This window comes from Octopus bimaculoides, chromosome 22 (genome assembly GCF_001194135.2).
Source record: "Octopus bimaculoides isolate UCB-OBI-ISO-001 chromosome 22, ASM119413v2, whole genome shotgun sequence".
NCBI lineage: Eukaryota > Metazoa > Mollusca > Cephalopoda > Octopoda > Octopodidae > Octopus > Octopus bimaculoides.
The window spans coordinates 13,057,033-13,069,500 of record NC_069002.1 but is presented as its reverse complement, the minus strand read 5'-3'; the positions used below and the strand labels follow the sequence as shown (position 1 = coordinate 13,069,500).

At 40.4% G+C, this 12,468-nt stretch overlaps 1 protein-coding gene across 1 annotated transcript in view; it reads left to right on the top strand.

Moving 5' to 3' along the window:
• Positions 1-9,729, top strand: part of LOC106877606 (DNA replication complex GINS protein SLD5) — a 36,740-nt gene extending 27,011 nt beyond the window's left edge. The window contains exons 5-7 of the mRNA XM_014926551.2: positions 3,254-3,342; positions 4,640-4,730; positions 5,594-9,729. Of these exons, the coding sequence (XP_014782037.1) occupies positions 3,254-3,342; positions 4,640-4,730; positions 5,594-5,690 (277 nt within the window). The 3' untranslated portion in view covers positions 5,691-9,729. The remainder of the gene's footprint in view (positions 1-3,253; positions 3,343-4,639; positions 4,731-5,593) is intronic.
• Positions 9,730-12,468: the final 2,739 nt, after the last annotated feature.

Below are 12,468 nucleotides of genomic sequence, written 5' to 3'. Positions count from 1 at the left end.
AAACACTGGGGTCGATGTAATCGACTGGTTCCCCCCCCCCCAATAAAATTTCAGGCTTTGTGCCTATGGTAGAAAGGATTATTATTATGGTTGCTAGCTGGCAGAATCATTACCATGTTGAGCAAAATGCTTGGCGGCATTTCATCCATCTTTATGTTCGGAGTTCAAATTCCACCGAGATCAACTTTGCCTTTCATTCTGTTACTCTTTTACTTGTTTCAGTCATTTGACTGTGGCCATGCTGGAGCATCACCTTTAGTCGAGCAAATCAACCCCAGGACTTATTCTTTGGAAGCCTAGTACTTATTCTATTGGTCTGTCTTGCCGAACCACTAAGTTACGGGGACGTAAACACATCAGCATCGGTTGTCAAGCGATGTTGGGGGGACAAACACAGATACGCAAACATATACACACACATACATACATATATACATATATACGACGGGCTTCTTTCAGTTTCCATCTACCAAATTCACTCGCAAGACACTTACCCAAGGTGCCACGTAGTGGGACTGAACCCAGAACCATGTGGTTGGTAAGGAAGCTACTTACCACACAGCCACTCCTACGCCTGTTGGGAGACAATAAATTAAGTACCAGCGATACACTGGGGTGTTGATGTAATCGACTATTCTCTCCCCCAAAATTTCAGGCCTTGTGTCTGTAGTAGAAAGGATTGTTATAATTATTATTATTATTATTATTATCTTACAGATATTTATGTATTGCTAAGAGTATTTTTCTGTTTGTAATTTGAAAACACAAAAGCATGTTATTCTTCTGTACACTCACATATGTACATAGAAACATACTCAGATATGTAACCCAAGGACGTTCCTTTAGGCTGTTTTCATATCCAACAACCCAGCCTTTTTCACTTCCTTTCATCTCTCTGTCGCTTTCCCTTTTTCTCCTCTTCTCTAAATCCTATCCACTTTCTTCTCTCTCTTCTCCTCTTTCCCCCTCTGGTGTATGTGGTGTGTATGTATAGCTGTCTCTTATTGTTTCACCATCGGTGTTGGTTTGTTTTTGTTTCCAAAACACTTAACAATTTGGCGAAAAGAGTTCCATAGAATAAGTACAAGATTCAAAATATAAGTAATGAGGTTGACATAAATGTGTGTGTATAGTTGTGAATGTCTGTAGGTATGTGCGCGCGTGTGTATATATATATATATATATATATATATATATATATAGACATTCGAGCGAGATCGTTGCCAGTGCCGCCGAACTGGCTCCTGTGCAGGTGGCATGTAAAATACACCATTTTGAGCGTGGCCGTTGCCAGTACCGCCTGACTGGCCTTTGTGCCGGTGGCACGTAAAAGCACCTACTACACTCTCGGAGTGGTTGGCGTTAGGAAGGGCATCCAGCTGTAGAAACTCTGCCAAATCAGATTGGAGCCTGGTGTAGCCATCTGGTTCACCAGTCCTCAGTCAAATCGTCCAACCCATGCTAGCATGGAAAGCGGATGTTAAACAACGATGAAGATGATGATGATATATATAAAGGTTAAAGACCCCCTTTGGTCATGAATGGCCATGAGATTGCACCAAGAAAGTCCCCCTCTGAGGTACAAGTCTGAGCAAGATTGTTTATGGAAGACAGATGTTGCTCATGCATACCAGCATGAGTAACATGAAATAGAGTGTCTTGCTTAAGAACACAACACACAGCTCTGTCCAGGAATTTAACTCACTACCTCATGATATATATACATACATATATATATATATATATATCTGTAAAAGTATGTGACACTTATTCAGTAGCCATGATAAAACTCTGAGTTTTATCATGGCTACTGAATAAGTGTCACATATTTTTACAGATAAATTCCTCTATTTACATAATATCGAGGTCTCTGTCTTTTGTTGTCCTTCCTGTCAAATATATATATATATATATATTAGTTATAGGACATTAGACTATAGCCACATCAACATGTAACATGCCAGAAATGGCTAGGTAATAACAAGATTCACAGGGGTAAAACAACCATGAAAGTATTATGTGTTGATAGACTACTGGGGATATGTAAATACCAAATCCAATTTAAAGCAGAGATCAAATCTGGGTTGGTTTTAGGTGCAGCGTAATTATAAAAAAAAGAATGCAAATGGATTTTAAATTTTACAACATCTGTGTTGATTGAATTTTATTGATGCGTTCATAGATTACATCATAGCTTTTTCAAGTAAAATTTTAAACAGGTATAAACTGGTTTGATGATCATAAATTCAACCAACATATGTATGTATAAATACTCAGAAGTGTGGTGAATAAACTGTTGTCTAAATTACGCAAAAATGAAAATAACATTGACATCTTATTTTAACAGATATATTTACCAAAATTACATAAAAATATCTTGAAATACTAAAGAGTAAATTTATTCAATAAAATTGCCATTGGCTTCAACCGCAGCCTCCAGATGTCTTCGGAAACTCCTGCAACTCTTCTGGATGGTCTCCTTGTTTAAGTTAGTGAATGCTGCCATAATCCTTGCCTTTAGTTCATGTTTGGTGTTTCAAGAAGTTTTGTTGGTCTCCTGCTCAACTGTGCTCCACACATAATAATCAAGGGGGTTGCAGTCTGGGGAGTTTGGTGACCAGATGCTAAAGGTAATGAGGTCGCAGAAATTGTCTGACAGTCATGACTTGTGTGGCACGGTGCAGAGTTCTGTTGCTAGACATAGTCTTTCAGCAGCCACTCTCTTGACCCAGGGAAGCACTACCTCCTCCAGGCAATTGATGTAGACCTCCGTGTTGAGTCTGAGATTGTGTGGGATGATGAAGGGAGGCATAACATCACCATTACTAGTAATCACTCCAAACAACACCATGATGTTGACTGGATGTTTGATTTTTTTATCACTCTCAGTACATACCCTCAGATTGCACTGTCCTCAGATTGACACCCAAACACTCTGAAATGTTTGTATTGGAGCAGCTGGCGCAAATGCCAAGCAGTACAGCATGTCACTTCCAAATTTCAGAGTGAATTGTGTCATAGGGTTGTTTTTCTCACAGGCGGTGCCCAACTGACCCTACCATACTGTGTAGTTGACAATCAAAAACAAACAATGTGCATGCACGAAATTGATAATATAAAATGTATGTATGTGTGTCTATTGCTGTGTCCATTTCTTTCCTTTGTTTTAGCCATACTGGAGCACCTTGTATGTCTGTCACTGTGTGTAATGCATACGTGTCTCTCGCTATATACTTGTTTCTTTTATCTTCAGATATTTGTCTTCTGTTGAAGATCATCTCACAGGCCTTGTCGTCCAACACATGCCAGCTATGTTGCATACATTGAAGTCTAATTTATCCGGTAAGTGTCATCGATCTAGCTTCGTCACATACATCACCACCACCACCATCAATGACAATACCGTCATCATCACTATCATCAGCAACATCAATAACCACCATCAACAATAATACCCTCATCATCATCATCATCATCTGCAACATCATGATCATCACTCATCATCATCACTCATCATCATCACCATCACTCATCATCATCACTCATCATCATCATCACTCATCATCATCACTCACCGTCATCATCATCACTCACCGTCACCATCAACGACATTATTATCAACATCATCATCAGCAGCAGCAACACCAATAACACATTTTGTCTGTCGTATATTAAACACTAATTTATCTGGTCACAACTTTCTGTCTTCATCTCTAACATCAACTTCATCACTTTCACCATTACCAGCATCAATATGTGCTGTCTATAATTCACTCATCGAATAATAATTTATTTGGTGACTCTGCCACGGTCTTCATCACATACACACTTCCATAATTATCATCATCATTAGTAGCAGCCACACCACTATCATCATCATCACCACCACCACCACCACCACCAACATCAAGTCCATCACGACTACCATCATCATCACCTCACCACCAACATTACCAACATCGTCAGCTCCACCAACATTGAGCCCCTCACCATCATCAACCCTGTACCCTCAACAGCTTTAGTGATACCTGGGGACATCAGTAGCCAGAAATTTATACTTTTCCTCCACAAATCTACCCTTAACTTTCTCAATATACCAAATTACTACTTACCCATATCATTACACTAAATACACCCTTGTACACCCTTTATATGCCCTTTTCCTTACCAGCACACTCTTATCTTGTCCAGGGTACCAGATCCATTCTTAACCCTATCAATATTTCATAACTTGTCCTATGCCTAGAGAACACTCTAAAATCAATTTCTAGAAATAGCAACCAAATTTCCCTCAAATTATACATTGTTGTCTTAGAAAAGGACACATTGGATAATGTAGTCCAAGGCTGATTGTATAAACAAAAAAGTAGGGATGGTCAAGGCTGGAATGCCTTTGATCATAAAACTTCTCAATCAGGACTGATACAACACATTAAACACCAGACCTATACTACACCAAGTATATCACTAAACTGTAATTCTACAGTAGATATGTCTAACAGTGGTGCCCCAGCATGGCCACAGTCCTCAAGCTGAAACTAGTAACAGAAAAAGATAAAAGAAATATAAATGTTCTTACATTATTTTTTTAAAATTCCTTTTATTTCTAAATATTACAATAATTTTTCTCTTCTCAAAGGAATCGCTCCTTCTTTGGACAGCTACGTCTTCTTCAAGGTCAACAAAGATGTCGATGGAGTTTTGGTTGAAGAGGAGACATTGGAAACGGGGTGAGTTACAGCTTTGCTCCCTTTCCTAGAATGGTCGAGTGGATTGGGTGATTCAGTAACCCATTTGGTGATATTAGGATTTATAAATGCCAATTCAGGACAGAAAAGGAAAACAGACTCACTCATGGGGCTCAAGTCCTGTATCTATTGTTTTCCAAGCAATCATATTTTGACTTACACAAAAAGCTCATTCCCTTTTCTCAAATTAGGTTTTATAAATAACGACTGGCACCCATACCAACGTCGTCTCCTTCATTGGACACGAAACTCGGCTTGCGAAGACCTGTTGGGGCAAGCGAAAGCGAAATCGTGATGGCACCTATGCCCAGCATCGCCTTCCTGGCACTTGTGCCGGTGGCATGTGTAAAGACATTCGAGCGAGATTGTTGCCAGTGCCGCTGGACTGGCTCCTGTGCAGGTAGCACGTAAAATACACCATTTCGAGTGTGGTCGTTGCCAGTACCGCCTGACTGGCCTTCGTGCTGGTGGCACGTAAAAGCACCCACTACACTCTCGGAGTGGTTAGCGTTAGGAAGGGCATCCAGCTGTAGAAACTCTGCCAAATCAGATTGGAGCCTGGTGTAGCCACTGGTTCGTCAGTCCTCAGTCAAATTGTCCAACCCATGCTAGCTTGGAAAGCGGACGTTAAATGATGATGATGATGATGATGATGATTCATCCATGCCAAAATAATCAATGTTCAGTTGTGTGCCCAACTGTCTCATTCTAACATAGCAAAATGTCTCTTTACTCTTTTACCCTATATAAATACACACACACGCACGCGCACACACACACACACACACACACACACAAAATGTGAATATATTTACCTATTTCTCTCTTTTTTTTCTATTTTCCAGGGATGAAATTGTAGATTTAAAGAAGGGTGATCAACATATAATGCGGTACCTCCCAGTCCAATCCCTGGTGGCTTCTGCTGATATCAGTCTAATATAAAGGACTGATCAAATGAAATTAATCGGATGACATTAAATTATATCTGAGTGTGTGAAATAAAGAGACAGTTTTTTTTTTTTTTTGGAAGGAAGAGAATGGGTGACCAATTATGGACCTATGGACCCATCTTTGTGTATGAGGCACACACACACACACGCATGTTCATACATAGACACACACATTAACACTGCCTTCTTTTACATACCTGTATTTGTTTGTTTAATGTTATTTTCTTTTTTTCTTGCTGGAATGGGTAAGATACAGGGTTATTTTAAGACAGCCTTATTGGTCTATATGTGGAGGCGCAATGGCCCAGTGGTTAGGGAAGCAGACTCGCGGTTTCGATTCCCAGACTGGGCGTTGTGAGTGTTTATTGAGTGAAAACACCTAAAGCTCCACGAGGCTCCGGCAGGGGATGGTGACGAACCCTACTGTACTCTTTCACTACAACTTTCTCTCACTCTTTCTTCCTGTTTCTGTTGTACCTGTAATTCAAAGGGTCAGCTTTGTCACACTGTGTCACGCTGAATATCCCCGAGAACTACGTTAAGGGTACACATGTCTGTGGAGTGCTCAGCCACTTGCACGTTAATTTCACGAGCAGGCTGTTCCGTTGATCGGATCAAGTGGAACCCTTGACGTCATAAGCGACGGAGTGCCAACAACAACATTGGTCTATATATTGTGATTTGCTGTCAATAAAAAAATGCAATAGGGCCCAGTACATTGCTTTGCCTAGGAACCTATAAAACTACTAAGATGACTCTTGTTAGACAGTGAGTTATTTGAGGCAGGATTTTACAGCCGGATGTTTTTCCTGACACCAACCCTCAACTGTCTGTCAAATATGGAATTTTTATTTATTCCAAAGATATTTGAAATTGCAGAGCCATTGGTAGCATTGTCAACAAAGAGTGTCAGCGTCATCACTGTTTTGCTCAGAGGGCGATATGTTTGAAGTATCAGCATCCACACTTACATATACTCTCTTTTACTCTTTTACTTGTTTCAGTCATTTGCCTGCGGCCATGCTGGAGCACCGCCTTTAGTCGAGCAAATCGACCCCGGGACTTATTCTTTGTAAGCCTAGTACTTATTCTATCGGTCTTTTTTTGCTGAACCGCTAAGTTACGGGGACATAAACACACCAGCATCGGTTGTCAAGCAATGCTAGGGGGACAAACACAGACACACACACACACACACACACATATATATATATACATATATATGACGGGCTCCTTTCAGTTTCCGTCTACTAAATCCACTCTCAAGGCTTTCGTTGGCCCGAGGCTATAGTAGAAGACACTTGCCCACGGTGCCACTCAGTGGGACTGAACCTGGAACCATGTGGTTGGTAAGCAAGCTACTTACCACACAGCCACTCCTGTGCCTATATACAAACATTTATATTCTGTTATTCTTCTACTTGTTTCATGGTAGTGCACTGCCTTAAATGGTCTTTTAGTCAAACAAATCGACCCCAGAACTTATTCTTTGTAAGCCTAATACTTATTCTATCAGTCTCTTTTACTGAACTGCTAAGTTATGGGGACATAAACACACCAACATCAGTTATCAAGCATTCTGTAAATTTCATTTGTATAAACAGGATGTTCAAAAAGTCTCTCTGCATTAAGTATTTTATTGCAAAATAAATATTTTTATAAGATGGTATAAGACTGCAAAAGAATATATTAGACTTTACAAGAGTTTAAAAAACTTTATAAAAGTGTTGAAAGTGTCGTCTTTCATTTTCAATACATAAGTTGACTCTTCTACGCATGTTTTGAAATACATCTTGGAGAGTCTGACACGGTATGGACCGTGTGGTGAAAGTTATGATTGTGTCCTTTAGCTCATTAATGGTTTTCAGGCGATTCTTGTACCCTGATTCTTTACTGGTTCCCCAGAAAAAACGTCTGGTGGTGTTAAATCAGGTGATCTTGCCGGCCAAAGTCCCTCTGAAATAATCCGTTCATCGTAAAACTTTTGAAGTAGCACCGTGGTTATGCGTGAAGTTGACTCTTCTACACATGTTTTGAAATACATCTTGGAGTGTCTGACACGGTATGGACCGTGTGAAGGTTATGAGTGTGTCTTTTCGCTCATTAATGGTTTTCGGGCGATTCTTATACACTGATCCCTTACTTCCTCCCCAGAAAAAATGTCTGGTGGTGTTAAATCAGGTGATCTTGGTGGCCAAAGTCCCTTCAAAATAATCCGTTCATTGTAAAACTCTTGAAGTAGCACCGTTGTGATGCGTGAAGTATGTGGTGTAGCTCCATCTTGCTAAAAGTATGCATTATTACTTTCACTTTCAGTGAGTTGGCCATAAATGGATTTACTCTTTTACTTGTTTCAGCCATGCTGGAGCACCGCCTTTAGTCGAGTTAATCGACCCCAGGACTTATTCTTTGTAAGCCTAGTACTTATTCTATCAGTCTCTTTTGCTGAACCGCTAAGTTATGGGGACGTAAACACACCAGCATCGCATGTCAAGCGATGTTGGGGGGACAAACACAGACACACAAGCATACACATATACATATATATGACGGGCTTCTTTCAGTTTCCGTCTACCAAATCTGCTCACAAGGCTTTGGTCGGCCCGAGGCTATGGCAGAAGACATTTGCCCAAGGTGCCATGAAGTGCGACTGAACCCAGAACCATGTGGTTGGTAAGTAAGCTACTTACCACACAGCCACTCCTGACAATATTTGAGCAATATCTTTCGGTGTTGATGGTGTCTTCAAAAAATATCAGTCCCACAATACGCTTTCTCGTAATTCCTATCCATACTCCAGCTTTTTCAGGATGCAGAGGTTGCTCATCCTTCACGTGTGGATTCTCAGTGCTCCATAACCTTGTGTTTTGCAAATTTACGTATCCCAACATTTGAAACCAAGCCTCATCAGTGTAAAAGCACCCATCCAGCACTTCTATGCCTTTTGCAGCAACAAAGTTTTGGAACCAATGACAATAACGAAGCCTTTTAGCATTATCCATAATCTTCAATTCTTGAATGGCCAGCTCTTTGTATGGAAAGAAATTTTATTTCTTTTTTACTGCCATGTAAGCACTTCCTAGGCTGACTTCCGTTTCCTGTGACAATTTGCATAGGGACTTTGATGGGTTTGCCAACAGTTTATCAGAAATATTAGAGAGTGTTTCAGCTGAAAGAACAGTAGGCCTACCGCTTCTTGCTGCATCTTCCAATGAGCCTGTGTTTTTAAATTTTCTTATCAAATCTCGCACAGTATCACGATGTGGAACAACAGTATTTGGAAAAGAACTTCTGTTTCACAGTATCTGTGTATTTGTTTCCAGCTCGAAACACCCTTTCAACTAAAAATGTACGTTCTTCAATGGTTTGCATGTTGACACGCTGAAGGGTAGGTACACAATGACTGACACCCGGCCGACCATGCAGTGGTAGCCAAGTTGTGCATGCGCAGGATTAAAAAAAAAATTCGCTGTGGAGAGACTTTTTGAACACATATATATATATACACATACACACACGATGGGCTTTTTTTCAGTTTCTGTCTACCAAATCCACTCATAAGGTTTTGATTGGCCTGAGGCTATAGTAGAAGACTGGTCTTCCTTTTCAGGACCAGAATATATTTCTTTGCTGATTTATTACTGAATATTTCACAAAACTCAAGAAAGACCCACTTTGGAGTCTGCCCCATCATTGCTGCTGTTGCTACTACAACAGAAGAACAGCTGAGAAGGCATCCAATAAACAAAAGAAAAGAAATAATGAAAAAAAAAAAATGTGATGGATTGATTAAAACCTCCCACCACACCTCACCTACATACTACCACCACTGACCATCATGTTTCCTTCTCCCTTCTCCCTCCCTCTCTCTAACCACTGATACTTTCATGGCTTCTGTTTCTCTAAACCAGTAAAGTGGGTTATAACTCCCTGCTCCTCGCAAGCCCATCTAATGCCCCTGTATTTCCTTTGGTTGTCACCAGTTAATCCATTCATTTTATTCTAATAAATAATAAAGACTTCTAACTCAAGTGCAAGGTTGACCTTTTTATATATATATATATATATATAGGAGGGAGAATACAGATGTTACTGGCATGGATAATCAAGTCAGGTCCTCTACTCTTTTACTTGTTTCAGTCATTTGCCTGCGGCCATGCTGGAGCACCGCCTTTAGTCGAGCAAATCGACCCCAGGACTTAGTCGTTGTAAGCCTAGTACTTATTCTATCGGTCTCTTTTTGCCGAACCGCTAAGTTACGGGGACGTAAACACACCAGCATCGGTTGTCAAGCGATGTTGGAGGGACAAACACACATATATACGACGGGCTTCTTTCAGTTTCCGTCTACCAAATCCACTCACGAGGCTTTGGTTCGCCCGAGGCTATAGTAGAAGACACTTGCCCAAGGTGCCACGCAGTGGGACTAAACCCAGAACCATGTGGTTGGTAAGCAAGCTGCTTACCACACAGCCACTCCTACGCCTCTGATAATATATTTAAAATTGTTATAGTATCACTGACTATAACTGAACTCATTCAAAGTAGAAAGCGGCTGTTTTCAATTGATGTGTATTAAACAACTCACTGTTACACACACACACATCATACATCACAATTATTAAAAGACTGGGATTGCACCTAGAAAGTTCCCCTCTGAGGCACAAGTCCAGGTAAGGTTGTTTGTGGAAGACCAGCAGTCACCCATACATACCAGCCTTCCTTCTCTATGCCACCAAAGTTATCCAAAGGAAAGGCAAAGGCTAATACAATTTGGCATCAGTGACATCGCAACTCGTTTCTACAGATGAGTGAACTGGAACAATGTGAAATAAAGTGCCTTGCTCAAGAACACGACATGTAGTCGGATTCAGGAATCAAACTCACTACCTCATGATTGAGAGCCCGTCGCTCTAACTATTAAGCTCGTGTGTATGGATGACAGCGATTTTACTTAGCTTGATGCATCCTCCCAATTACAACAAATTACCACAACTCCCAGTCCCCTGTCATTACCTCAGTGAGGTCCAGTGTCTGAAGATCCTTTCTCGCCACATCGTCTTACATTTTCTTGGGTCTAGTCCTTCCACAGGTTTCCTCCACAATTAGAGCTTGACACTTCTTTATGCAGCTGTCCTCATCCATACATCTCACATGACAAAACCAGTGCAGTCTTCTCTCTTGCACAAAACATCTGATGTCTCTTATATACCCAAGTTTCCTCTTAAATCATTTACACTCTGTCATGTGTGCACACTGACATTACCCATCGAGGGAAGCATAATGTTAAATGGATCCATCATTAGCTGTCTAATTTATGAAACGAAAACATTAAAATGATGATAATTATATTTATATTTACATGGAACATAGACTGGGAGGCCATGCAAATCTGTCGACCACACCTGCTAGGTGGTGGTGTGATGTCCTCATGCTCAACATTATTCATTTATGACAATTGTAGTCTTGGCCTATATTTTGTTTATAGTTTGCATAACTTTACTGACAGCCTATATATTCTGTTTGATTTATATAACTAGTTATGTCCCATATAATCCAATACCGTGACCATTCATTCAAGACAAAGGAGAAGCTAAAAATTTTTTAATTTGCTTTTTCTTCAGTTGTTTTGAAAGTGATGTGAAGGCATAGATGCCCAACTGGATAGATAGAGTAGTTTGACTAAGTTGAACAATGGTGGTTTGTATATTGAGAAAGATTTTGTTCTTGTGTTCTATATTCAAGACAAATTTGACTTTTAAATGTCACCATTCCACAGTAAATATATATAAATAAAGAAGCACAGGCATGGCTGCATAGTAAGAAGCAAACTTCCCAACCACATGGTTCTGGGTTCAGTCCTACTGCATGGCATGTTGGGCAAATGTTTTCTACTAAGTGGCTGAGTATTCCACAGGCATGTGTACTCTCAGTGTTAATTCTTTTTTTCCTATTTTAGGTGTGAGTAACCAGGAACATGCTCCACTCTCATAGTAATCCCCCCATCTCCTAGCATGAAACTGACCTATCCCAGGACTTAAACCACCGTAAAGACCCCCTTTGGTCGTGAATGACCATGGAATTGCACTTAGAAAGTTCCCCTCAGGGGCACACGTCCAGGCAAGGTTGTTTATGGAAGAGCAGCAGTCACCCAGGCATACCAGCCTCTCCTCTCCACACCACCAATGTTATCCATGAAAAAGGCAAACGTCAATACAGCTTGGCACCAGTGACATTGCAACTCATTTCTACAGCTGAGTGAACTGGAAACACGTGAAATAAAGTGTCTTGTTCAAGAACACAACACTCAGCCTAGTTCAGGTATCGAACTCATTGAATGCTCAAACTTAAACTTGGAAGTATATAATGATATTACTGGATAGTACTGGGCAATTCTGAAGGTGGATGAGTTTTATACTGTGCTCTTCCACATTCCTAACAGAATATACCGTAACTATAAATTAAGTACCAGTTACGATGTAATTGACTTAATCCCTTTGTCTGTCCTTGTTTGTCCCCTCTATGTTTAGCCCCTTGTGGGCAATAAAGAAATAAGAAACTGAAAGATAGAATAAGTATCAGGCTTAAAAATAAGGCCTAGGGTCAATTTGTTCGACTAAAGCCTTCAAAATGGTGCCCCAGTATGGCTGCAGTCCAATGATTGAAGCAAGTGGAAGATAATATAACAGTATGGCTCTAGGTCTGCTCTATCAACTGAACTGGGGTTAAAAAACAACAACAACTATTGACAGTTAAATATTCCTTTTAAA